The 27826-nt window shown below is 40.7% G+C and overlaps 3 protein-coding genes across 7 annotated transcripts in view; 2 read left to right on the forward strand and 1 right to left on the reverse strand.

The window, feature by feature from the left end:
* Nucleotides 1-27826, forward strand: part of LOC145453438 (histone H2A.V) — a 215225-nt gene that overhangs the window by 68503 nt on the left and 118896 nt on the right. Inside the window, exon 1 of one of the 2 annotated variants that reach the window (XM_080331426.1) lies at nucleotides 13063-13075. The exons of the other annotated variant lie outside the window; for it this stretch is intronic. The gene's annotated coding sequence lies outside the window, so the exon portion shown is untranslated. Of the gene's footprint in view, nucleotides 1-13062; nucleotides 13076-27826 lie in introns of those variants that run through there. 2 annotated transcript variants of the gene reach the window in all.
* The window catches only part of LOC145453428 (cleavage and polyadenylation specificity factor subunit 5-like), a 181578-nt gene that overhangs the window by 68165 nt on the left and 85587 nt on the right, over nucleotides 1-27826 (forward strand). The window lies entirely within an intron of this gene.
* LOC145453423 (uncharacterized) lies at nucleotides 1543-27730 on the reverse strand. Of its 2 annotated transcripts, XM_080331402.1 has the most exons (21): nucleotides 27491-27730; nucleotides 26185-26377; nucleotides 25250-25320; nucleotides 15263-15443; nucleotides 14169-14368; nucleotides 12241-12464; nucleotides 11339-11507; nucleotides 10927-11071; nucleotides 10430-10577; nucleotides 9718-9834; nucleotides 9269-9453; nucleotides 8748-8919; nucleotides 7923-8064; nucleotides 7088-7280; nucleotides 6571-6670; nucleotides 5863-6013; nucleotides 5697-5800; nucleotides 5179-5251; nucleotides 4997-5120; nucleotides 3592-3722; nucleotides 1543-1882 (listed from the first exon to the last, which is right to left on the reverse strand). In XM_080331402.1, the coding sequence occupies exons 1-21, from the start codon at nucleotides 27519-27521 to the stop codon at nucleotides 1683-1685; spliced, it is 3054 nt and encodes a 1017-aa protein (XP_080187528.1). In that variant the 5' UTR covers nucleotides 27522-27730; the 3' UTR covers nucleotides 1543-1682. The 2 variants fall into 2 exon arrangements, with proteins under 2 accessions (XP_080187528.1, XP_080187529.1); XM_080331403.1 differs by lacking the exons at nucleotides 25250-25320; nucleotides 26185-26377; nucleotides 27491-27730 and adding an exon at nucleotides 18935-19090.

Here is a 27826-nt window from a genome sequence, read left to right on the forward strand (position 1 = left end):
CACGTTGAGAGTAATCGTCCTATCAAAACTTTCGCCCATTATTACGTCAAGAGTAATAGCGAATTTCTGTTTTGTGAGCATCGGCCTGTTAGCTCTTGCAAGTGTAATGTACCAGATAAGGCCGTAAATATCGTAGGCCCCGGGTCAACTTTCCGCCCAGCTCCCGAAATACCCTCCGGTGCCGTAGTGCAAACATCTACGATACAAACGAAATGCAGGTTGCAAAATAATTTTGACTTTGTAAAAAAAATTGACAATTTTTTGACCTAACGCTACGATTTTGACATGTCAAAAAAAATCGTACTACCGATTAGTTAAATTGCTCAGCTCTCACAGCATCAATCCCGTTTTGTGACATACATGTACCACGTACCACCTAAAAATATTACATTGAACGCTCTCTCATTCACGAAATTTCATGCTGGTGACGTCATATTTTGTGATACGATTGTTGATATACAATGTTCTTTCCAATTCTCTACTAGTTGCTGACGATTACACCTGACGAGTGTCAGCCGAAAATATTCGGGTTCATTTCAATATGAATAATGAATATACTATTCAATTAAAAAATCCGAAGTGTAGACCCTTTTTTAGTCGCTACGCACTGTTGTCTAAGGGACCGCACATTGAGTTGGCGAGTGCGCGCAGACTCGTGAAAAATCAGAGGGAAGATTGATGGTGATTTTTCGAACCACACAATTGCCCATCGGATTTCTGCTGATAACGAATACCCATAGCACAGAAAATACAGAGCAAGCGTAGCATTTCCAGCCTATCCAGGTTTGGCGCGTATGTAAATGAACAATTGAAATTGGTTAGTTAAAAAAGGTGGTGCCAACGAGGCAACAATTCCTAATTTTGTGAACGACCATCGTAAAATTATGTGAATTCAGCCATTAGCAGAAGCATAGTACCTTATGAAATAAGTTGGAGCCGGAGCTACTTTCCAAACAACCTGCTCCAGCTCCACTGTTGACGAAACGAACACTTCGCCCTTCCTTGTTATGAAAAATAGGACATGGAGGTATATTGTCGACCAGTCTTTGAATCGACTGTTTTCTGGACCCTTTTCAATAATAAATGACTTTGATCCTTACATAGGCCTACCTCTCGAAGATTCTGGGTTTGAGTTCTACTTCAATAAACGTTGCCCTCTGCGTTTCTGCGACAATATCTGCGTCCTAAGAAGATCTCACCAGGAGAACAGGATTCCAGGTAAGTAGCCAGCAGCCAGCTAACCTATAATACTTTGGTTAGCTATACTTCTACTCCCAGGAAACTTAATATCCCAGCATGGTGCCCCTAGTGTTCACTGAGATACGTAGAAAGACAGTAGGCTAGTGGAGACGGACAAGTCACAGATCTGGTGTTGACTGCATGCTATTGATATTAAATCACGATTAACGATAATTAAGATACACATTGCAATTCAACACTACACAAATCGCGCAACCATGAATGATATTTTGGATTTCACTCGACTGTACTGTACCTCAACGCCAAATCCTATATTTTCAACCGCTCTACACTCACACAATGTATAATGCGATACTTTTTAATAAGGTATATTTATAAAGGAAAGACAGTTGAAAATTACAAACCGTACACAGTCGATTCGTTGAAACGTGCAAACACATGATATATTGCATCATCATTGAAATTAAACCACACAATTGCATTCATCCTACGGTTAGCGTCGCCAGTAAAATAGCCACAAGTACCGCGATAGTAGATGCAGGTCTCACGACACCCGCTCCACTGCGTTGTCCAATAATATTGGCTCCCGGCGTAGTGACGCAGGATGTCGTAGATTCGTATTCCCCGAGATCTGGCAGACTTCCGGAGTTAAGTTGTTCCACTTGGACTGCAGTCAGGCTCTCTGAAGGACGTCGTATTCGATCGAGATGTCAGACAGTCATTTTATAGAAATATTCATCAGATCAAGACAACAAGATCAGGATAAAATGAAGAGATAGACGGGTGTCAAACGACTTAAATTGGTTGACTAATCCAGTGTGCATGCCCCTCATTTACGTGCTGTCGGCCAAGAGGAGTGTCTGATTAAAAGACTACTCATTATATTGCAATCTTGTGGTACATCAATATGAAAATAAATAAAATGACGATGATGGTGACAAGACTTTGGTCAAAACTATAAACGTAATGTTTACTTGTTACTCGGGGACCAGTATACAGATAAGCAGACGGGAGGCTCGATATAACAAAGTCATCAAAGCCATTCAGACCAGAAGCATATTACAGAGAAGTCATCACCTCAAAAATTTAGATCAAACCTCATAACTAGGGCGATTTTTTTTACCTAAAAAACGAAAGATTTTGACCTAAAAAATCTAAATTTTGACATTTTTTGACCTTAAAAAACTAAATTTTGACCAAATTTTGCCCTAACGCATGCAAATTAGGTGTTTTCCCAAAAAATGTTAGAATTGCACTACTTATCCTCATTTCTGGTTTGAACTGTCTGTCCTCAGGAAGTAGTTTTCCCTCAAAAAACTTTTTTGACTCAAAAACTGACAAATTTTTACACGACAAAATATTATTCTAACAAAATCTGGCCCTATGATGAATTCCAGTACATGACGTACTATGGTTAAAATAATTAAAATTTGTTGTAGTACAACGAAAGATACTTTCCTGCATTCTCGGCAGGGATATCTGGATATCTAGTTCTAGATATCTCTGATTCTCGGGTAAAAAGTGTCTGTCTTTACTAAGTAGCTTGCCAAAGATGGAGATGTGGCGAGATAGCGTAGTGGGATAATCCACACAACATCAATGGGTTGTGGGTTCTAGTCCGACCCAGGTCGACTCCAGAATTCCTACCCAAGTGTTGAAGGTTTATCTAGGATTCTCCTCGCCATCTCATCCGTGTAAGCTCGGTGTCTTACAAAAAGCATAGAAGTGATCCGTGCTACGAGTCGGCAGATACTCGGCGGATACGCAATCGAAAATAAGGAATATCACCTGGTGTAAATGACCATTGTAGTCGACAAACACCATGAATATACAAACAACAACAAGAAGAATAGAGAAAGAACGTTCAACTGTAGCAGCTGTTGGCTGACAACACTGAAGTTGTGCGTGCGTACATTGCTGGTGACACACCGTGTTGCTTCATTCTGACAATGGTGTAGGCTACATCTCAATTTTTGTAAGAACCATGCAATGCCCACGCAGTCTTGCTTCAGTTAAGATATTGCGGTACGTTGAGCATAACACCGTGTCAACCTATTTGTTTCATTTGACTGTTTATGATTCACAATGAGCAGACAATGCGCCGTCTGCAGGCCTATAAAGTAGGCTACAAGCTGTAAAATGTCACACTGAAACTTCACCGATTGCGCAAAATCTACGATTCAAACGAAATACAGGTTGCAAAATTTTTTGTCTTTGTAGACAATTTTGACATTTTTTGACCTAAAGCTAAAATTTTGACCTTATTTTGACTTTTTTAGACATGTCAAAAAAAAATTGCCCTACTCATAACAATACAAATGAAAGGAAAAAACAGCATCACGGAAAATAACTAGAAATTTAATGAATCATGACGACCTCTTATATACTCACCCCCACCGGCGATAGTGACCATGACTTTGGAGCATCCGTCCCTGACGACCGGCACATCCAGATTATGAAGAATCACAACCCGCATCCGGGAGATTTGGAGGGAGCCGGATATTGCGTCGATGAAACTCGCTCTGAAAGAACGAATGTCAGATTTCAGCTCTTACTAACAATATGGTGGAGTCGGAGTGGAGAATATGGTAAATTTTCAGCATTTCCCAATTAGATTTAGAATTATCTTATAGCTACACAGCTCTTTCCGAGTTACACTTGAATTAAAATAATAGCGAAACAGTTTTGTTACAAATTAGATTAGAATTGCAGCAACCGCTTTTTCGTGTGACTTGACTTGACTCGAGTCACTTTGCAAAAATGACTTGACTTGACTCGGCGCTTCAGAAATGTGGATTGACTCGTGACTCGGAGCAAAATTCACGAGTCAATTTCAAGTCATCAAGTGATCGGAGTCAATAGAAATCACTGAATCTTGTATATGTTCGGATTGTTCGCGAAACTCTCCTGTAACCCGTGAGAGCGTCAATTCAGATTCAATGATCGTGCGATTTATTGAGTCTCCGTTGTTCTCTCACAAATAAATTGATCGCAAACGAAGTGATCGGAGCTTGCAGCTTACGTTGTCGTAAAACTAGTAGTAAAGTATAATTTAATAGCAAAATATCTATCTCTGTTCTTTGATCTTACCTTAACCAAACCTCTAGTTTTCGTTAAATTGAATTCGAAATTTACATACTCGTCAACCATTGGCGCAGGCTCGAATTCTAACGCATGAATATGTAGTGGTGGGTAATGTATTGCATATTATCAATTTGTTTCTCAGTTCTCCATTTTGACTGGCAAATATAAACTGAGGCTATGCAATCACTTACGTAATATAACAGTTCTACGTATATGTGAGTGATACAGCGCCTTCTTGTGCGTATATTTAATTCTATATTCGTTCATCGGTTCGGATTCAATGACCACTCAATCTGTATTTCAGAGACAGCTAGCAAAATGCAATGATGTAATCATGCCTCATACTTCGAAAAGGCAACTTGACTTGAATTGTGACTTGACTTGACTTGACTCGACTTGACTCGAGTCGCCACCAAAAATCGAGTGACTTGACTTGACTCGAGTCACCTTCGAAAATCGATTGACTTGACTTGACTCGAGTCAAAATGTGCAATGACTCGAAATGACTCGTGACTCGAAGGTAGTGACTTGATCCCAACACTGCAAATTAGATTAGAATTGCAGCAACAGCTTTTTCCAAATTGAATCAGGTTCAGTCAAATCAGAATTCATTCATACGATTCATAAGATTAAAATTAGATTACAGACATTCTCTCTAATTAGTCTAATTGGGCAATTAGAATTATTTAGTTGACCAAGTCTGCATACCGACCTGTTGAATACTGTTGTGTGTGGGAACGCGAACGTGTACGTGAAGTGATCGGGGATTATGTTTGCGCAAGTGAAGCGCGACGCGGCCCCATCCTCATCGTGGAAAACAATCGATCGTCCCAGCACTGTCACAAGAGTGGATATGTTATCCAGATCCGGGTCTGCAGCAGGACATCTACCAACCGGTGTAGTTTGTGTGCAGAGGGGTGTCTTCGTCATGGAATAATTTGCGACCTCCTCCTATGTCATAACGAGCCTGGGACAAGTCAAGAAATCAGTTTTCATTAGGGATGGGTTAAAACCGAGTACCAGAGTGATTCGATTTTGAATCAAGTATTAAGTCTCGAGAAGAGTATTCAAGTATTCAAATAATGACATCAAATAACAGTATCAATGATATTGAGATTAAAATATGTACCTTGTATGTGACCACAAAGAATACAATGCCAGTTCGTGACAATACTGTGGGTTGATCACGACTTCACAGATATGTGATTTCCAGTAAAATGGGTAGCTTTGTACTGCATGTTTGGTTGCTGCGATACGACCAATCGTGGTTTTAAAGCTTCCATCGTGGAAAATAGCATTGCAACTATAAATCTTTCAGTGGCAACGAAGGCATAATTTCAGTACTCGTAAATTGACTATGAGCGAAAACTATGAAAGTAAGATTAACTGCACAAATAAGCAGGGGTTCTAACCTGTTTTTTGCTGAGATCCCCCACTTCGCAGTAGAGAGGATTCTGTGGATTGCAATCAGTCGCATAATCCGCGTTGTTGATTGAATCGTACGGGTCAAAGTGTCCTGAAACACAGACAAGGGTTGAGACATCTCCATACAGAAGCCCCCAACAACCCCTCACTCACCCTCAGCTGCGTTACAATCGCCCTCGTCATTGACAGGCTGCACATGAACGTGCCAGTTGTGTTGCGGTGTTCCCACTGAACCGTCTTTTGGACCAACTTCAACCTCTAAACTTGTCAGTCCAGAGCCCCCGTCTTCAGATACGATCTGACGCTAAAAATACATCGCGCTCAGTGACTGGAATGGCTGTAATGACTACAGGCATGGCTCGACTCGAGTCACTTTGTGCATTGACGACTTGCACTCAAATTATTGCGCATGACTCAAGTCTCGTGTATCAGCACCGATACTTGAAAAATGGGCCCAGAACTGACTTTATCTGTTTGAATAAACATGTTTAAAGTGAGAAAAATGGGTATATTATGAATGCGAGGGCTTCAATATCACTGAACTACATTCGAACAGGTAACACTATGACTTGGACTCGAGTCTCAACACTACGACTCGGACTTGACTCTTTTCTTTCTGACTCGGTGAAGAATTGAAAATGACTCGACTTGACTCAAGTCAAAACTATTAAAAGTACAATTGACTTGTGACTTGGTTACAACTCTGTATTTTAGGTTTGGTTTAGCCCCAAAATAGAGACTGTAGGGAATAAGTGTCTAAAATCATCACCAAGGGTAAGTAGTGCAAGCAGGCAAAATCAAACTAATTTGCAAATTTTTTATTATTTTAATTTTTTGAAACACACACCAACCAACACTCACCAGTTTCACAGTGCCCGTCACCAGTTTTTGAAACGTCACAGTGGCAGAAATAACGTGACCGCCGCTCGGAAGTAGCTCTGTCATGTTGGCGCATTTCCATCTGCAGAAAAATTTGGGTTCAGTTTATTGTTAATGATTTTATCCCTTACAAAAAGGGTAGGTGGACATTGGGGTTGGCCAAAATTTGAAAATGCTGCGTTGCTGGAAAGTCATATTCAGACAAGTAGTTTCCAGCTGTCTGATTAGATTATAATTAGACGGATAAACCAGTGATCTAATTTGTGAAATGTTTCTTCGTTCTAATCTTATCTAATTTTTGGCCTGTTACTATGCTTTTATTTTAATTGTGATCTAATTTCTGGTTGTTCTGAAAATGCTACAGGAGAACTGTACCGTGCAAAACAAGTCAAGTACATGTCGAGACAGTACACAAATTCACTCGAGTCGAGTCATTTTCGAGTCATGCCGAGTCAACAAAAATTCGCGACTAGAGTCTATACAACCCTGTTCCACTCACCTTGCGTTGTCTTCCTTTTTATGAATCACAATCGACCGGCCTAGCGCCGACAGTGGCGTATGTAGTGGCAAGTTTGTGTCCGAAGCGTCGACTTGGTACGTGTTTAGACCGTCCAGAAGACCGAATTTGCCGCTCAGATCGCCCACTTCGTAAAGATCGTTGGTGCCGTTGCCCGCGGACGGACTCTGGGAGACTGGAAAGAAATGACGCGAGATCAGCATGTCCCTAGAATTACTAGAGCAAGCAGAGTTATAAAAAACAAAAAAATTATCTTTTCTTTGAACTAAGATGAGATTTGAATCAAAATGAGAGAATAGAAACATTTCACAAACTAGATTAGATTTAGATCACCGGCATTTCACTCTAATTAGTCTAATTGGATAACTCGGATTATTTAGTTGTCCAAGTCTGAACACGTGCATCATGCTCCGAGTACAGTCGCTCTTGATTCATTGGAACAGGCAAAGGCCGTGAATTCTGCCATGGCAAACTTGATTTGATGGATAATTCTGTTTGTGCGATCGAGACCACATTCACACTTTCATTTGGGTGCCTTGGAGTCGAATTTTATCAAAATGCCTAGCTTGTGCAAAGAGAAGGAGTTTGTTTGCCATCTCAAAGTAGACCAATGAGCTTAAAGCGATTTGTTTGCCTCGATTACTCGAAATTCTATGCCGGTGACGTCATATTTGGTGATACAATTGTTGATATACAATGTTCTTTCCAATTGTCTGCTAGTTGCTGGCGATTACCCCTGACGAGTGTCAGTCGAAAATATTCGGGCTCATTTCAACATCAACATATTATTCAATCGAACTGTCAAGAATCGACTCACTGTCCCATCCGAAGGGTATGTAGTGCCCCGCAACTGACTGGCCCGAGCACTCGCTCCCAGGCGCGGCATTGCCAGGAATTGGGAACTCGTGGATGTGATATCCGCTTGCCAATGAGTTCAAGTCGCGCACAGTACCGGACACCTGAAAAACGACCATGTTTCTAACATCGTCACGTTGTAAATTAGTACTAAAGTAAGGGTCGGTTAAAATTGTGTAAAAAGTAGGTATTTTAAGTCTAGTTTTGCCTAAAAAACTGTAAGCTATCAAGTGCAAGTAGTGTAAAAACAGAACGATTTGAGAAAGTAGTGTAAGTGGTCAAGATAAACTTCAAGAAGTATAATTAGGTTGTTGCTGTGCACATCTGCCAGACTTCTACCAAGTATCAATCTGGACAGCTAACTACCATTTTTTTCAAGTAGTTCTGCTTCTAGATCCATTTGCAGAAAAACTTGAAAACATGTGTCGTCGCTTGGGTTTCTGCATCCACATTTATTACTGCATCCAGAGAAGAATGAATGGAAAAGGCAGTGAAACACCAGTGATAAGGTCACGTCATGCCTTACTACTTTACAGAGAAACATCATCACAATATACACAATAACCCAGTTTGGTGTGAATCGTGATACCGGTGTTCTGTTGCGTGATGTTCTTGCAGACAGTGCTAGCTAAGAGTCATCACTACTAACAGTGACGTAGACAGGGGCAGGTTTTGGGGTTGAAAACTATCCCATTTCAAACTAGTACCGATGTTCATGAAGAAAACCGATCTGGTTCTGATAACATGAAAATGATTTGGCTGCTTTGGGATTGAATCTAACTGTAACCTGCGTGACATCAAACTCAGAGTCCTGTCTGATGTTGATTGCAGCTCCAGCGTTTCCATCTTGAGTCCCGACCCAGTTTCCGTCCGTGCGGCCTTCAACGGGGTTTAGTTTCGTGATGTTGGCGCACGCGAACCTGCCCGGGCCCTTGTTTGTGTCGTGCACCGTCACAGACCTGACGCATAAAGGAGCGAGTGTTATGTTAATAACAGAAAAGAGATGAACCAACCAGACTGGTATAGCTTCTCTAAATCAGATTAGAATTAGGATTATAGCTACACCCTTTCCAAATTAGACTAGAATCAGAATCATAGCTATCTAGATTTTTTCAAATCAGATTAGAAGTAGAATTATCACTACAATATTTTTTCCGGTTTAGACTAGAATTAAAATTGTAGCTACCGCTACGCGGGTTTTTTCAAATTAGATTATAATTAGAATGATAGCTACCCATTTTTTTCAAACTAGAATATAATTAGAATCACAACTACACAGTGTTTTTAAGTCTGCGACCAACAACCGACCTCCCCAGGACAGAGTGAGGTCCCGACAACGGCAGGTATTCGTCCGTGAAGAAATACTTTCCGGATTCCGTCGGGCGCGAGGTAGCGATGCTGAGAGATCCTAGTCGACCAGAGAGATCTCCCAGTTCGCAGCGGAACGGGTTCGCTTCGTTGCATTCCGTGATGTAGGGAGGTTCGAGGCTCACCTTAAGAAGAGCGTGAAACCATAGATAACTAACCTTTATTCTATCCACTGTCAACACTATTTTTTCAAATTCAAAATTATGATGTCCAATAACTTCGCTCCTACCGGTAGGAATTGAGCAAAATTAATTTCGCATCGTTGTTACTGGCAATTGCTAGCTCTATCTGGTTGCTGGGCAAGTCACAGTTACATGTTTCATATCTATGCGTAGATCAGTTATGTACCACCAAACGCAGGTTATTTATCTGCAATAAAACAGTCGAACCTGCGTGGGGTTGAAATGGAGGCCTGTACTCGAGCACCGACCTTCCTCCAAATACGCGTCATCGTCTGCCGGATATACGTGGACGTGCCAGTTGTGTGAGGTAGACATGGTCTTTGTCTGTAAACAATCAATAACTATTACTATAACTATAGATACCGGTAACTAAATATAGACGCTATAACTATAGATAGACTAGATAGTAATATGCATTACTAGAATTATACATACCAACTATAGCAGAGCTGTAACCAATTCACAAGATTCCGAGTCACAAGTCAATTTGACAGTTTTGACTCGAGTCGAGTCATTTTCACTTCAGCACCGAGTCAAGTCCAAAGAGAAATGGGTCGAGGCCGAGTCACAGTTAAGACTCGAGTCCAAGTCCGAGTCATAGTGTTTACTGTTCAGTATCAAGTTCAAGTCACGTTCAACTTACTTCTGTGAAACTCTTGGGTGATATTGAAGGTCTCACATTTATAATATTTCTCATTCAAAACATATTTATTCAAACGGATAAAATACAGTTTCTGGGCCTAATTTTAAATTATCGGTCCTGATATACGAGACTCGGATAAGTGTATAGTCATGCGAAAAATTTTCCATTTTGAAGAAAATGACTCGAGCCAAGTCGAGTCACCAAAAAATTGAGTCGAAATGAATGACTAACTATAGGTAACTAACCTACATAGGTCAGTTTAATCTATTCACTCACCGTGCTGGCAAGCTCCCCAAACACCATCGTATCTGATTCTGGGTCTACGGATTCCTGTCGGAGATACATTTTTCCGTATGCGGGTGACTTGAACACAGCAACCGCGGTTGTGACGTCATTCGAGAAACCGATCGTCGAGCACATCAACCTTTTGAGCAATTAGGAAATTTTTGTGTTTCCCAAATTAAAATGATTGAACAGTGAAAACCGAGAAATTGAATTGGATTCCGAATTGGAAAAAAAAATGCAACAAAAATCAAGTTCCGTTCATATCAAATCTGACTTCGTTTTCTCAATCTGGATAATTGCAAATGTCTGTACACCAAGCTTGCATCGTTTTGCAGGACACAGTTCTCCTGCGGCATTCTCAGGAAAACTAGAAATCACATTAGAATTACATTACCGGCATTCCGCTCTAATTATACAACTAGAAATATCTACTTGTCCAAGTCTGTGTTATTTTGAACTGGGCACTGAAAGAGAGTCAGTGGGCCTACCTTGAAGCTGCTTGATCGTTATTATGAATCACAATCGACCTCCCGACGATGCTATTGCGACCGAACAATGGCAGGTTCCAATCCTCGTACGTTTGCAAAACTTGGTTCTTTCCCGCAAAAGTTCCGTATTTTCCGCTCAAATCACCTAAAAATCAGGGAAGTGAGAAGAGTTTCGGAGTCTGCACACAGTCCACGAGCAAGCTTACATTAAAGGGGCACTGCGCTCTACGTATGATGCGGTCTCAACTTAAATTCGAAGGCGTGAAAACATTTGCAACTGTCATTTCCTTAAGAAAGCGAAAGTAATCGATTTTCACGAGTATCAAGATCAGTCGCTATCATCTCTTCTTAACCCTATCGTAAATTTCTGGCACGCATCGATTTATACAGCTAGAAAATGTCGCCAACCCACCGATTTCGTATTGATCTCCAGAACCGGTCCCCGGCGCCGGACTTTCGGCGACTATGATCGAGTATGGGTTGAAATGTCCGCCCACGAAAGTCCCCGCGCATGAGTTTGGGCGATTTTCCAGTCTTTGCGGGACAGGGTACTTGTGAACGTGGAACCCACTCGTGCGACCCTGACATTGTTCAAAATGATTTTCATATTACTCGAGACATTGCTAAACTGTTGTATAATATGTATCAGTACCAGAATATTTTCGGCTGACACTCTTCAGGGGTAATCGTCAGCAACTATTAGAGAAATGGATAGAACATTGTATATCAACAATCGTATCACAAAATATGGTGTCTCTGGCATGAAATTTAGATTAATAGGAATAAGCAAATAGAACGCTTAAGCTCACTACACTATTTTAGATGGTACACGAAATCCTACTGTAGGCACAGACTCGTTGCTGACGATTACCCGTGACGAGTGTCAGCCCAAAATATTCGGGTCATTTCAATATGAGCATATTATTCGTTCGTATATTGAAGTTCTGTACCCACAAAAAGTTTTTCAGGTAGTAATATAGTAAAATATTTTGGTTGCATGAGAATCCCAATGCTTTACGATTAGACTCCTTCTCAATATGACGAAAAGTATATGGATGAAGAGGTTTTGTTTGGCATCATGGAACAAGAGATTTATTGGTTGCTATGATAGATATAACGCAAGTAAGATTCAGTCGTGTATAAGACGTAGGAGAGAAATATTATACGTAGTACATTAATATAACTCTACTATAGCGCCTCCGTAGCACCTAATATTTTAGCTAAGAATGCGTTACTAGTTGATTACCAGAATTCCAAATGGATCCACAACAGTAACTTGATATATTCCGCCCTGACAGCTCGAACCGAACTCACCTCAAGGCCTCGCACGTCGACCGATGTCTCGGTAACATCAAAAGGAGATTTTTGCGAAAACCTGAACGACCCTTTCACATTTGCCCAGCTCAAGAAAGATGTCACGGTCTTGCCGGGAACAGGATGCAAAGCGGCACATGCAACGATCGAGTCTCCCTTCATCACGGCCAACGTCAAGCCGTCGAATGAAGTTATAGATGCCGTTAACACGAATCCGAATGTGTCTGAGAAACGGTGAAAACAAAGATTTGTAAAAACTACCAGGTAGTGTGCGGTCAACTAACTACTGATTTTTAACTACTAGTTCTAGTGCAGGGGTCACCAACACGCGGCACGATTTGAGTTTTCAGAAGTATGTCTAAGAATTCTATTACACTGAAATTGATTTCAGTTTAAAAATATTGCTCTTGTTGTTTGAAATAAAATATTCCAAGTGCCCGACGTCACTATTCCTTACTAGCTGATACGGTTTCGGAGGTGGAATTCGTATTCCATGGAGGAAGAATTATCTGATATGGCATGCAGTGGCCCAGAAACTGCCAAGAGCAAGACGAATTGAAAACGGCTTGAGGCTTTCCCACAAGATCAAGCTTTACGAAGACCGATAGTTTTCCAACATATTGTGTCTAGGTGACCCCAACATCGATATTCTTCCGTCGCTGAAACGTATAGTCAGGGATCATGCGCGGCTCATAGATCAAAATAGAATGAAAGTGATGATCAAGATATTTTTTTATTAAAATATTATTTCTTTAATGACAACTATGCCCGTCGCCCATGTTAGCGAGCACAGCGTTGTACTGTCATAAAGTTCTAAGAACGTGGTTGTTAAACTGTGTGGCCTGTTTTAACTCAATATTGAATTCACGCGGCCTGTGACCTCCCCGAATTTTGAGTTGGCGACCCGTTCTAGTGGCACCTTCTACAGTGAGTAGTTCCAGTTGCGGTTCTAATTTTAGTTGTGAGATTTGAAAAGTGAATACGTGGTTCTAGTTCTACATTTTGAAATGATAGTATTTCTAGTTCTGGTTGTTGTTGGGCATATTGAAAAATGAGTGGTTCTAGTTCTGAATTTTGAAAATTGAGTAGTTCTCGTTCTAGTTGCGTATTTTGAAACACGAGTAGTTCTAGTACTAGTTCTCGTTGCGCACAGAAAAGTGAGTGGTTCAAGTTCAGTTTTAGCTGCACATTTTGAAAGGGAGTAGGCTAGTTCTAATTCTAGTTCCACATTTTGAAAAGTGAGTAGTTCCAATTCAAGTAGCCGAACAACTACGTGATATCGTGATACTGACGTTCTGTTGTGTGATGTTCTTGCAGCCATTGCTAGCTTCATCACTACTAACAGTGGAGTAGCCATGGGGTGGATTTTTGGGGTGGACACCCCTCCCATTGCAAACTAGCACTGATGTTGATGTGGGTGACGGAGCCGGTTCACATGAAATTAGAATTAATGTGCTTTGGTCAGTTACAAATCCAGTAGTTTGTAAAGGTCTAGAACAGTGGTTCCCAACGTGGGCGATTTGGCGGTCCAGGGGGGCGAAAATGACGAAGGGGGCGACATGGGGGCGAAAATGGACAAAGGGGGCGACGGGGGCGAAAATAGCGAAGGGGGCGATAGGGGGGCGATGACGCGTCAAAACGGCTGACCTTTTTTATTTATTTTTTTTTATTTAGTCAACCCACGGAAATTTAGTTACAAAAGTGTGTCAAATTAGACATCGAGCCGAAAATTTGACTTTTTTTTTTTTTCAGTCAACCCGCCGGTGATTACAGTTTGTATGCCCAATTTTCGGTACACAAAATTTGGGGGGCGATGATCGGTGTTGACCTTGAAAAGGTGGCGATGGGTCGAAAAAGGTTGGAAACCACTGGTCTAGAATGAGTAGCTTCACAAAACTGAGAAATTTCAACCTTTGGGCAGTACTGACTCGTTTCAGTTGTGGTATTCGGGATTCGAAGACTCTCCGAGATGACGTTCGTCTCTCCGTTCAATCCGTCGCATCTTGAATCGAACTGAACTCCGACACTTCCACTCGAGTACGAAACCATTCTTCTATCCGTGCTGGCAGATGTCTCGTTGATTTCGACTAGATCGCCGTACACGAAAATGCCAACAGTGCTATCGTACCTGAGACAGAGAATAAATATTTGTTTATTTGTCGACCGCGCAAATCAATAACATACAGAAGAAAAATGAAATTCATCATATAGGCTACAGATAAGCAAGGTATAGACTGGTATAGCTCAATATTACAGAGTCATTAAAGCAGAGCTGCGTGGGGCCACAAGTCATTGCTATAAAACATTAGATTAAAACCAACAGAAATATAAATGTAGGGAAAAACACAACGACAGTCGGCTACCAGTATTAGTATAAAGTGAAAAAATAGGAAGGTGTCGAAACGACTTGGAGTCGTCTTTGAAATTAGACACCCACAAGGAAAATAACTAAAACTTAAATGTTCACAAAATAACGTCTATGGCCATTTGACCAATGTTTGTAATACAGTTTAAAATCCTGTTTGATGTTGGTGAGTATCTGAATAAGGCATGTTCAGCAGATTACCGAAATGCATAAATGGTAGTTATCACAGTTAATAACTATAGGCTACATTATTTTATCACCTCAAATTTGTAAACGTACTCCACCTTCAATATCACGAGGCTTCTATAATTATATCAAATTACTATTTTCAAATCTAGATTTGCGACACCGAATTCGTATTATATTTGTAGACCTTGCAAGACTTGGAGGTGGTCCCTAACGAAGTAATTCTACTTTCGAAGCAGCCTAGTTGAAGCAGATTTTGCCCATTAGCACTACTTCCTCAACTACTACTTGACACTTTTCGGTTTTTTATACAAAACTAGGCCTAGAATGTTTTTTAAATTACATGCAAATCGCTACTTCTACTTCAGTGTCGACTTTGACCAAGCCCAGCATCAAGATGCTTGATATTGATTGGTGTTGGCACTGCGGTCGATAATTGTCGGTTATTTCTGAACGTGATCGAGAACAAACCTGAGCCAGACAGAGCCGAATACCGGTCCTATAAATTTTGCCCTGTACGTCACCACAGAGCTCGTTTTCGGTAGAACGGTCGCACACAGAAGAGGCAGACTCGAGTTGAGGGAGCTTCGCACCGCGACCGAGCGATGGAAATATTCGGAGACGCCCAGAGACGCGACATTTCCAGATTGACCTGAGAAGGAAAATCTTGCACTCAATAACTTCAATCGACTAACGGAGAATCTGCGGTTTGAAGCAAAGTAGTAATACAGTTGGATGAAACTGCCACAAGCAGATTCTAGTTGTCCAATTAGGTAGTGGTTAGCAACCTTTTTCGACTCATCGTCCCCCTCTCCCCCTATCAATCTCGAAACAAATTTTCGCCGCCCCCATATTTACGGATCCGAAAAAGAAGACATATAAACGGGAAATTTATTCACTCAACTCTAATCGCTGGTGAATTTACTGAAAAAAGGGCATATTTCCGAGGCGGTAGGTGCTCGGAAAACCAGTTTCTGCGTCTACTTTCCGTTGAGTTGACCATTTTTTCGCATCATAATCAGAATGAGCCACCTTCATGTGCATTTTGGCCGTATTAATTAAATATATCTCACTGGACGTCCTAACATTTTCGCTCCCTTGATTCTCAAAATCGCCTACTTGGGGCCTGGGGGCGATATCGCCCACATTGGGAACCACTGAATTGAAGTAATTAGAGTGAAATACCAGTAATCGAATTCAAATCTAATTTGTGAAATGTTTCCTCTCAATAATAATTCTAATCTAATTTCTGGTTTTCCTGAAAATGTTACAGAAGAACTGTGTCGTGCGAAACGAGCCAAGCTTGCTGTACAGACATTTGCCGTTCTCATGATTATGAAAATGAAATCTCATTTGGTAAGGACTGAACTTGATTCAATTTCCAAGTTTTTTGCGAATTCAGCAATTCTAATTTAATATCAATAATAATAATTTAATACAGAAAAATACTTTAGTGGTCGAAGTCTGACGACAAGCTCAATAAATTCACTAACCAACGATAGATAGATAAACTAAGAAAGAAAATCTGTGATTTGTCAAACTTCCAAGTTCATACAAAGTAAAAATGTATCAGAATGAAACTATCACGAGTCGTTACAGTTGTGAATTATATCAACTTACTAACGTAAATAATTCCTCGTGTCGTGCTGACAGAGATTGTTGTGATGATTGAATCAATGAATCGTGGTATATAACTTGGGAATTTCTCGCAATAGAATATTTATCGCAATCTGTGACCAATGCCAACTTTCCCGTAAATCTGTTCCACGGCAGGTTAATTTAATATTAGCGAATGCCTAGTATAAACAGGAGACTTACTGCCCTAATTATTGAATGACAGGCTTGAAAGTTGAAACTTTGCACTTTGTTAGTTGATATAATCAAGACATACTATGCGAATCTTGTCTCCCGACCCCGCATGGAACACCCGTCAAAATCAACGCATATCAATAGTGACTTTTGCGTATAATATGCTACGCAGTAGGCTATAGTTTCAGTTCAGTTAGGGGACTCCTTTACATGGTCCATTTGGATAAGGCAATTACTACCCTAATCGTTCAGTGACAAATTTGAAACTTGGCACAGTATTAGATTATATCGTCGAGATTTACCATTCCAAATCTTGTGACCCATCTCGGTATCAAACATCGTCAAAATAAACACATACCAAAGCGACTTTTGCGTTAAACAACCGCTTAGACCAGGGGTGGGCAAACTTTTGAGCTCGCGGGCCGCATTCAACATCTGAATCCATTCGCGGGCCGCAGTATATAAAATTGGTATTATAAACCAAAGCGCAATATTGATATTTTATTATTATAGTGAGGACATGGAGATAATATATTTGCTTATTTAAAACAAGCCAAACATTGCTTCGATGATATCGTACATGCGTCATAAACATACAGTGGCGAGATTTCATAGGCTGGTGGACCTCAATAACCAATTTGTCAAAACTATAGAGATGAAAGTCGGTTGACCCGATTCTTAAAACAGGATTGAAATTCAAATCTGTGAGCAGCGACCTGTTCATAGATTTACTAATTCCACTTATGGTTCAGTTCCAGGACACACAATGCTGACAGCATCATGGAAGGTTACGACTGTGGATGAGAGATTTTTAAATATGTAATTCATTCAGACTAAATACAGAGCAATAACTTTGAATTGTATTTAAATCGCAACTAGCACGAAATTTTTTCAAGTCAAGCTTAGCTTCACCCTCCCCTTCAGATGCTTTTACGCCCACCAGTTTGAGAACCACTGTCTTAGAATTATCGGCACTTCTTCGTTATTCCCCACACATCGAAAAAATGATCCCCATGACATCAATAAATGCTTCCCATGCACATCAACAGAAAAATTTATAAACGTCAAAATGAATTGTTTTTCGCGTTGGGGTGGGGTAGACGGATATTAGGGATGTAGGAGAGGGATATTAGGGTGGTTTAGGGTTAGGATATCCTAAGATTAGGGTTGGGGATATTAGGGATGGGGAGGGGGATATTAGGGTCAGTAGGGTAGGTTGGGATATCCTAAGATTAGGGATGCGGGAGGGGGATATTAGGGTGGGTTAGGAGCAAGGTTAGGATATACTAAGATCAGGGTTGGCGATATTAGGGATGGGAGGGGGATATTAGGGTGGGTTAGGGTTAGGTTATCCTAAGATTAGGGTTGGGGATATTAGGGTGGGTTAGGGTCAAGGTTGGGCTTAGGATATCCTAAGATTAGGGTGGGGGATATTAGGGTCGGGAGATATTAGGGCGGGTTAGGTTAGAATAGAATAACGTAATTAGGGTTAGGGATATTAGAGATGGGGGATATTAGGGTGGGTTAAGGTCAAGGATGGGGTTAGGATTAGGGTTGGGGAGGGGTATTGGGGTCAAGGATGGGGTTAGCATATCCTAATATTAGGGTTGGGGGTGAAGATTACAATATTCCCAACCCTAATCTTGGCATACCCTACGTCAACCTTGACCCTAGCCTACCCGTGTCCCGCCCCCAAATCTTAGGATATCCCAAACCACCCTTATAACCCCTTCCCCAACCCTATCTTAGGATATCCCAGCCTTGACCCTAACCCACCATAATACCCCCTGCCTACGACCCTGATATCTCCCACCCCGACCCTAATATTCCGGAATGGAATTGGTGGCAACGTCGCGCAGGATTTTCTGTTTATTTGCATAATTATTCTATATAGAAAAGCTCTCATCACGCAGGATATATTTCAAAAAATGAACCGAGATTCCATATAGGCAGTAATATTCCCTTCCCCGACCCAAATATTCCCCTATCCCAACGCTAAAAACAATTCATTTGGACGTTTATAAATTTTCATATGTTCATGGGAATCATTTATTGCTTTCATGGTGATCACTTCTGGATGTGTGGGGAATAACGAAGAAGTGCCGAATTATCATGGTGAAATATACCAAGAAAAAGTTAATCAAGTCCCTGCATCAATTCGATTTTTAGTAGCCTACGCGTTTTATCAATATTTTTAAAAAGTTTCTTTAGACTCTCGCGGGCCGCACAGAACGGTGTTGCGGGCCGCATGCGGCCCGCGGGCCGTAGTTTGCCCACCCTAGGCTTAGACGGATCGACATTAACATACTCGACTTTGATAACGAAATTACTAACCTGATCATTGAGTAACGACCTTGAAATTTGGCACAGTATTAGATAACATCATCAAGACATTACATGCCAAATCTTGTCACTTATCTCGATATCAAATATCGTCATAACCAACACATACCAATCCCGGTTTTTGCATTGAGTCGGTGCTGCAGAGTGCAGACGGATCAACAATAACAACGTCTGCTACCTAATTGAAGCGTGACGAAGGGCATTTTTTTCCTGTCCACACTCCGACTATAGCAATGGTTCTCAACCTTTTTGTCTTCGCGGACCCCTTTTGAATCGTGACGGATCCGCGCGGACCCCACAAATTCTAGTTAAAATTTAGCTCAATTATCGTGCAACCGTCATCTGCTTGTGAAAATATCAACTCAAGGCTAGTGATAAACAGCAACGAAATGACCGTTCTTGAAAATAATATCATACCATATGTTAAGCTTACCATATTTTGGAAATCAAAAAAGAGGACACTTTTTCAGAAATTTTCAACTTGCAAAACCGGAGTAAAATTCTCAAAAACCGGTTAATTTTTCCCACTTTGTGATCGGTTAACTAAAAAAAAAAAAGGTCATCACTTCTGCTCAGAGCTCAAAATAACGTTTTTTACAACGTTTTTTACTCCACATTGCCAGGTGGATGACTAACTAAAAAAAAAAAAAAAAAAAAAAAGGTCATCTTTTCGCTCAGAGTTAAAATCACCGTTTTTCACTCCGAAACACCCGCCGGAGCTTCACTTCTGTGCTAATATGTGGCATATCACTCGCAATTTGCTCTAAGTCTGCCTAAATTTTCAAAAAAGAGGACAAAATCTTAAAAAAGTGGACAAAAGGGCGTCCTCCGATGACACTTTCAAAAAAGCCAAAAAAGAGGACAAATCCTCTTAAAAGAGGACGTATGGTAAGCCTACCATATGTGGAAATATGGGTAGACTGAAATTATACGCTCCTCACAATTGAAAGTTTATTTACTATCGAGAATTGTAGTTTTGATACTATTTTCCACTGAGGAAGCCTTGAAATCTGGATTGGCCGTGTCGCAGCATACGAGACAGTACAAAGCTACGGACGGTATAGGAAATAACACATTACCGAAGACATGATCATCCCACAACATTTTCAAGAAGTGCAATGAAATCGGTATGGTCGAAAAAATATCAAAGTTTATCTTCAATGTGACGGATAACAGGCTTATGTTATTTGTGGTGGCATAGTAGCCTGCATATTTGAACTTTGGCATAGTATATACTATAGTGACGTCATAAAGAGTGATACTCGAATACTCGATTCGACTCGAAGCGTAATACGTGATTCAGAATCGAATCACTCAGGTACTCGATTTTGCCCAGCCCTATTAGATAACTAAGGTAAACCGGTTTGCCCCAGTTATCTATACTCCGACTCCACTCACACCTCATTTGAGTAATGATGAGTATACCCCACTGAGCTATTAGACATACGGATACGATGGTGTGAATGTGAGGTTCACGTTTGCGTTCAGTGTGTGAACCTCAGAAATTTAGAGGTTCACGTCCACAAACGAACCTTTGTAGGTTCTGCACTGTGAACCTTTTTCATACATTTCAATTTTCACTTCATTATAACATCTTTGGTTGAATTTTATTGATATGTTTGGATTTTTGAATCCCCACGCGCTGCTGCTAAGCGAAAGTCACAATTTATTCACAAGGGCTTTTAAAAGCACTTATGACGACGAGGTGACCTTTTGGGAGTTAGCTGCGGAGATTGACAGATTTAAGAGGCTGGTGCGGAGCAGTGAAACCACGTTTGATCGTAGTGCAACAGCGTTTGATGTTTTACAGTGGTTAGTTAATGCAAAGCTACTTGATTCGACACCATATTAATATATTATGATCGTGTCTGAAACTTTATCTGACCATTGGTGTCTCAATTGCGAGCTGTGAGAGGAGCTTCTCAACGCTCAAACTGATTAAGTCTGATTTATACGTTCTACCATGAATGATGATCGGCTATCAACTCTATCCATTCTGTCTATGGAAAGAGACTACGTTCAAAAACTTGAATTTGAGGATATTATCGCTGATTTTGCTTCGAGGCGGCTATTGATTTTTAATTTGCACAATACGTTCGTTCGCTATTTCTTGCCTTTATTATTTTTGGCCTTATCAACGTTGAGACGGTGAGGCTGAGACGCGACATATTATTTGTAATTTTTTTTATTGACAAGATTGCTTGAACATGAATATCCCAGGTAGCACGCCTACCTACCACAAGGTATCAAGGTGAGATGAATTGTGGTAACCAAGCGGGAACCGTACATTTTTGGCCCCATATTACAGAGGTATTTTCTGGGGGACTTAGCTGGCAGCGAATACAATATTACGACCCCGGTCCTTGTAGCAGTGGCAGTGTAAGTGGGCCGAGAAGTCAACGTAGAGATGTGCTAGGCGATGTTAGGTAAACCCTATACGCTAGTTAACTTAATATTGTATACTGTACAGTACATACCTGGAACCTGCTACCTGCAATCACGCAAACCAATATATACGGTAATCTGAGTATATAATAACCTTTACGGTGGGTGAGTGAGGCCGTCATCACCACTGAGCTATATAAGTGTAATATGTAAGTGTAATCGTTGAGTTATATTTTCAACTGAACAAGACACACACAATGTACAATACGATAAGATAGAAAGCGATGTAATGAACAGATAGGAGGATGCCGACCGACGCGCAGTTGCCGTCTTTTAGACTGACATCTACCTCGGCTTAGAGTGCCCGCCGTCACAGTTACTCTCGATGTTGATCATTTTCGAGGCCAGGGCCCTTGCTAGCGATTTCCATAACTTGTGTGTGAGTGCATTCTTTCGTCGAGTCATTCTCGGGTCTCATGTCGCAAGAAGAGGAGCCCGGACAAACCTCCGACGGGAGTCGAACCGAGGCCGCCCGATTCTTAGGCGCTTATCGTCACCAGTACCCGAATTCAATTCATATGGAGGTGGAATTCAATTTGGAAATGCCCCAGCGACCAGCATCGCAAATGAATAAATCGGAAACCGATTATAATATGACTTTACTATGAACAAACCTTGCTGTAGGAAAATATAAAAGAAGCATCTATTTCGGAAAACTACTCGGTCACATGGGGGAGCCGTATGAAAAGTCGACCATTCTTCATTGACGAAAATAACAAGTTCAAATTATTTGATCACAGAAATTTTACGAGTAAAATTTATCCTGAGTTAAAAATAGTAGATACAGATAAGGGATAAAGGTAATGGGATCTACGAAAGAAAATTATAACGCACGCTGTGAGGAATTGAGTACTCTAGCAACGGAAATTTAAGTTCACTTCAGTGTGACAAACGGTCAATTTTAAATAGTTCAAATCACATTGACGAGGTAAAGCATGGTAGGGGTTTTAATGTTCGAGGTTCGAGCAACCAACAAGGATATCATAATAGCTAGAAAACTTTACCTACATACGGAACCACCTTTATTATTCGATGAAATAAACCATATAACATTGATGGAAAATAAGGTTGGTTCCTGTGTGGGTGATATATGGGAAGTCTGAGCTCCTCTATAAGTGGGTTTCTCATGATTCAAGATGATTTGATATCAAAAACGCAACAAGTAAACCTTCCCCGAGTTCACATTGATAGGTACAATTAGAAGAGACTTATTGCAATCTACCTGGGATTTGTATGGTATAACCACGCATCTTTATGGATGGAAATCCCGCTTGGTTTCGATGTGGGTTACATGTTACTAACCCATTCCGATCATCCATCCCACCTAACCACTTAAATTCCACCTGGATACCAAGTGGGCGTGCTAGCTGGGATATGTTGAAATTTGCTGCGGTATACTTAGGGGGGAGGGCATTTTAAGCGAGAGCCAGGGGCGGAAGCACATGCTGCTACGCCAGTGCGTACGGGGTCAATCTAAATTTCATATGTTTATTGCATCAAAAAAGCTAAATCCGCACGATTGGGGTGTTGGCTACTGCTGTATAACTTGTTAATGGGGTAATATCGGTAGCAAGTATAGAAACCCGTTTTACAATCTGCTCAATGTCAACGTAGTAATATTCAGAGGCCGAATACATTGTCCGAGCTGGCCTAGACCGTTGATGCGAAAGCTTTCCCTTGCAAGTCCTCGTCGAAATAACTGGCAAAGCGACGGAAGATATTGATTTTATGGGATTGCTATATCATTCGATTGCCGCAGCTGATACATTCGGCGACGTTTACAACGTCAATATGTAAACTTCAGCATTGCGGCATTCCTAGGCATCGTGTACAGCAGGCCTGGGCAAAGTGCGGCCCGCGAAATGTTGCTTGGAATTCAAAACATAAAACTTGCTTTTTAATGACTAAAACCATAGGCTGTATCAAATGAACAACAAATTCGTTTAGCTTGAATCCTGTTCATTAATATGCCACGGTTACGCTGCCTTACGTGCCTGGCAGCGTAATCCAGATTCAAAATATAGGCAATGTGCCAAAGAATGAGTAGCAATTGAAGTCACAAGAAATCTTTCTTTCCATATAGTTAAGTCGAAACCTTCCTTGTTGATATTGTGACATTACGCATTATACGGTATGTGTTTCAATTTGTGACGCGATATGATTCCAAATCCATAATTCGTAAAACAAGTCAGTCAGCAGTGCTCGCGAATACTATATGACTCATCACATCTACCACCCATAACGGGCATGCCGAAAGGAAGTTTTAGGTTCAGAATTTAAAGCACTAAATATCCGCATACTGGAGTCAGGGGTAAACTCATTCTTTCAGTTTTTGCCGATCATGTCGCCGAGATTAGGGATTTTATTTAAAGTCGGTCCTATGGCAGAAGCACGAAGCACTCAGTCAAGGTAGGGCGAAGTTCATAAAAACTGCAAGCTTCGCTCAACATAAAAGCCATTCAACCTGCACGCTTCTCGGACGGCAGCGACCAAGAAATGAAGCTTTGTACTATTGCATATACATTTCAATGCAGTGGTTCTCGAACTGGGAGACCTGAAACCATCAGAAGGGTGGCGGGAAGCCGATGTTTATTGAAATTTTTTTTCACGCTTCGCGCGATATACTCTCAGCTTGTCGTTGATGCTATGTGTAATTGTGTATAGTCCGACTTTGATATTTCACAATTCTCTCATCAACAGCCATACTCTTCAATGCCATCAAATTTTCCGTTGGGATTGCTAGCATTCTGGTTGAATTTTTTTATATTTTGTGATATCATAAGTGGGCGTGAAATTGCTCACAATCATAAAGAGAGGCGTGCCTAAAACATTTGACAACCACTGTTTTAGAGTCTTAATAGAAGAACGTGGATAGGGGTTTAAAGAGTGCCAAAATGTATCATGTTTAACATTGTTTCGAATCATGACAGCTAATATATATTTCTTTTAATATCCATCACTTTCTCATAACCTAATATCAACACATTCACTGAGCAGCATTTAGTAACAATGTAATTTGAAAATAAAATTAAAATACGTTGGAGAATATAGCTACATTTTTCAGTTGACCCGCCAACATATTTATTTTTATAATTTGGCCCGCGGAGGAAAATAATTGCCCACCCCTGGTGTACAGGCTATCACTTTACTGAAAGGTACGGTTGGAATTAGCAATATGACGTCACGTGACGTCATGAGGTTCACGTTCGCGTTCATACAGAACCTTTCAAAAAGGTTCGCGTTCACACGAACCTGAACCTTTCAGAGGTTCATACCATCCCTAGTAACACTAGTTGACTAGTACAAGTGCTTTAGAAGGTTGCGCGAAACGTTGGTGGGTTTTCATGTATTTAGTCAATTTCAGATGCAGAATCGTCTTATGAGTCTGACAGTATCTCTGGTGTCCTGTGAGTAATGTTATGCCCCGGATATAATGTATGTATGTATAGAAGAAACATTTGCTTTTATCGTGTTCGAAGTGAGTTTTCTTGTTATTCGTTAGTGCTATGGTATAGAAATAACTGAGTCGCCGAACCTAATAAATACACAGCGTGGAATCGGTGACAACGGCACGCGCAACTTTCCGTTTAATTAGCGACTTTACATAGATGTAAGAAAGCCTTCTGCCACGCGCAACTTATTGCCTAAAACAACCGCCCATTTCAGTCTGGAAAATACCGGTATATTTGAATAAATAAGTCATTCAGCAGCCAGGTGGAACTCAGTGTATACTAAAAAGCAAATTAGTGGCACATGATCGGAAAAACACTGGGTTAAATCATAAATAAACTCATACAACGATAAGACAAGAAATACAAATAAATACAAGTATCGAAGTACAGGAAAACTTCGGAAACTCACCCCCGGAGACGAGATCGCTTAACTTGACGCCGAGCCCACTCCCACAAACTTGCGTCGCGGTTTTCCTACCTCTGAAATCGAACCTCAATTATAGCCCCGATTCGAAGCTCAAAATCAAACTTATACACAATACAGGTTTTTCAAAACTCGCAATGCTAGAACTAGAAATATACTACGGTTACAATATTTTGGGAATCTGAAAAGAGGACACTTTTTCAAAATTTTCAGTCTTACAATACCGGAGAAAAACCAGGAAAAATTGGTAAATTTACTCCGAGTTTCTAGTTGGTTAAATTTACTCCGAGTTTCTAGTTGGTTAAGTAAAAAAAGAAGTCATTACTTTCATTGGACTCCAAATTTACCCACATTTTACTTGAATGAAGTGGGGTTGACTAAAGAAAATAAAGCTCATCTTTCCGGCTCGACTCCTCAAACACCCACTTTCTATGAGATTTTCCGTGGGTTAACTAAAAAATGTCATCTTTCTGGCTCAACTCCCGATTTTCACGTACACTTGACCAAAATTTTCAAAAAAGAGGACATTTGGGAGTCCTCCGAGGACACTTTCAAAAAAGTCAAAAAAAGAAGACTAAACTAAACTACTACTCACTTTTCAAAATCCGCAACTAGTCATTTTTCAAAACTTGCAAATAGTAATAGAGCAGTGGTCTGCAAGGCAACCTTTTGTATGCAGCATGCCAAAATATGTCAATGTCAAAATACTACCAAAACCGACAGCAGGCGTCCCAAAGATTTTTTTCTTATTTGGCAGGGAATCCCACCAACCGCTTATATATGAATCCGGTAATTGAACCGGTTACGCCAGTCGTTCTCAAGCTCGCAACTAGAACTAGAACAAGTCACTTTTAAAAATATACAACTACGCAAGTACAACTAGAACTACTCAGAATCCAGTAATTTGAATCGATACGAACCCGAACACTGCCGGCAAAGACCACAGCTCTATCGTGTCGTATTGCGATGTATCAACGGCGCTCGGGCTGGTCGCAAACGCCATCGTGACTGTGATGTCAGAATCATTCCGGGTAAAGAGGACGGTTCCTTTGAAGCCCGCGACATCGAAACGAGCCGACATGTCGCTGCACAGACTCACTCCAAATAGGCCGACTGCAATCAAAAGAGGGAGTCAGTCGGTTACATACTTGAAACGATAATTCCGTGCAATGAAGCAGACTTGGAGAACTACATATTTCTAGTAATTTGAGATATCATTCTAGTTATCTACTTTCAGAGTATTAGACTAATTAGAACGAAATGCCAATAATCTCATTCTAATATAATGTCAAATGTTTGTATGCTTTAATTCTAATCAAATTGTGAAATGTTCCTATGCTCTAATCTCCTTTCTGGTTTTCCTGAAAATGCTACAGAAGAACTGTACAGTAGAGGTCGACCGATATTGATTTTTACAGGCCGATACCGATACCGATATATCGGCACACTCACAGGCCGATAACCGATATCATAGGCCGATATTATTATGGAAGGAGCAGAGAACAATTTCACCAAAAATATTATATATTAGGCAAGATGGCACAATAATTCTTTTCAATATCAGCTTTGTCGTTTGTTGTTCACATATTAAAAAGAATTATTGCTTAATTGTGCACATTCGTTGAAAATTGGGATAACCCAAAAAACAAAACATGATGCAGAATTGCAGGTCAGTAAAGAAAAGGTAGATTGCAATGCAGAAAGCATAGTTTCTCTGCATGCTCACCCAGTTAAATTCGTCCTGCAAGGGTAAATCTGTCATATATCACCTTTTACTTCGTCGATTTCTTGAGATTGAGAAGACGGAGCACTGAATTTCCAATAGTTTTGAATTTTTTTAAAATATAAAATATCGGCCGCAATATCGGCCTTCATAGGCCGATATCGATAATCGGGAAAGCTCTAAATATCGGCCTCGATAGTCGGCCATTTCGATAATCGGTCGACCTCTACTGTACAGCGTGAAACAAGCCAAGCTCGCTGTACAGATATTTGCAATTCTCATCCTTATGAGAATCAACCTCGGTTTGATATGAACTGAACTTAGTATTTATCACTAATTCGGAATTGAATTGAACCGAAAAGTTTTCGCAATTTCAAAAATTCCAATAAAAATCTCTAATTCGGAAATAACTGCATCTATACATAGCTACATTTCGAACTCGAATTTGAAAAGGCTGGACATTTTCTCGTTGTCCGAAACATTTCTTGTTCCCAGAAACTCACCAGTAAACAAAATCACTGCTCGTGACGTCATCGCTGCAGCATAACCAAGGAACTGGAAAATATGTTAATAGCCTTTAAAAGCCACCTTACTGCGATTACGAGATTCGCGCGGATATTAAAATATATTCCGCACCAAACGGTTTCGCGACGCGACTAATTTCGGGTCGCTCCTGTATGATTGATGCTTTCTCTGCCTCGCGACGCAAATTATGCGAGAAACATGAAACTTTTCGGTGTAATTCTGTACGCTACACGCTTCGTCGGTAGCCTATGTGTGCGACGCGCTATAAAAACATCCCCTCGAAACTCATAAAAGCGCGAAACGAGCGGATTCTG

The sequence above is a fragment of the Botryllus schlosseri genome, chromosome 13 (assembly GCF_051294905.1).
Source record: "Botryllus schlosseri isolate E-star chromosome 13, Bs_hap1, whole genome shotgun sequence".
In the NCBI taxonomy this organism is placed as follows: domain Eukaryota; kingdom Metazoa; phylum Chordata; class Ascidiacea; order Stolidobranchia; family Styelidae; genus Botryllus; species Botryllus schlosseri.

What these genes read in the sequence shown, in the direction of transcription:
- LOC145453423 (XM_080331402.1), bottom strand. Translation starts at nt 27,521, where the DNA reads ATGACGTCACGAGCAGTGATTTTGTTTACTG. An exon ending in CATACCCTTCGGATGGGACA is followed by an intron (nt 7,281 to 7,922) that starts GTGAGTCGATTC and finishes ATTTCTTTCCAG; the next exon opens with TCTCCCAGAGTCCGTCCGCG. An exon ending in GGGATCTCAGCAAAAAACAG is followed by an intron (nt 5,252 to 5,696) that starts GTTAGAACCCCT and finishes GACTTGTCCCAG; the next exon opens with GCTCGTTATGACATAGGAGG.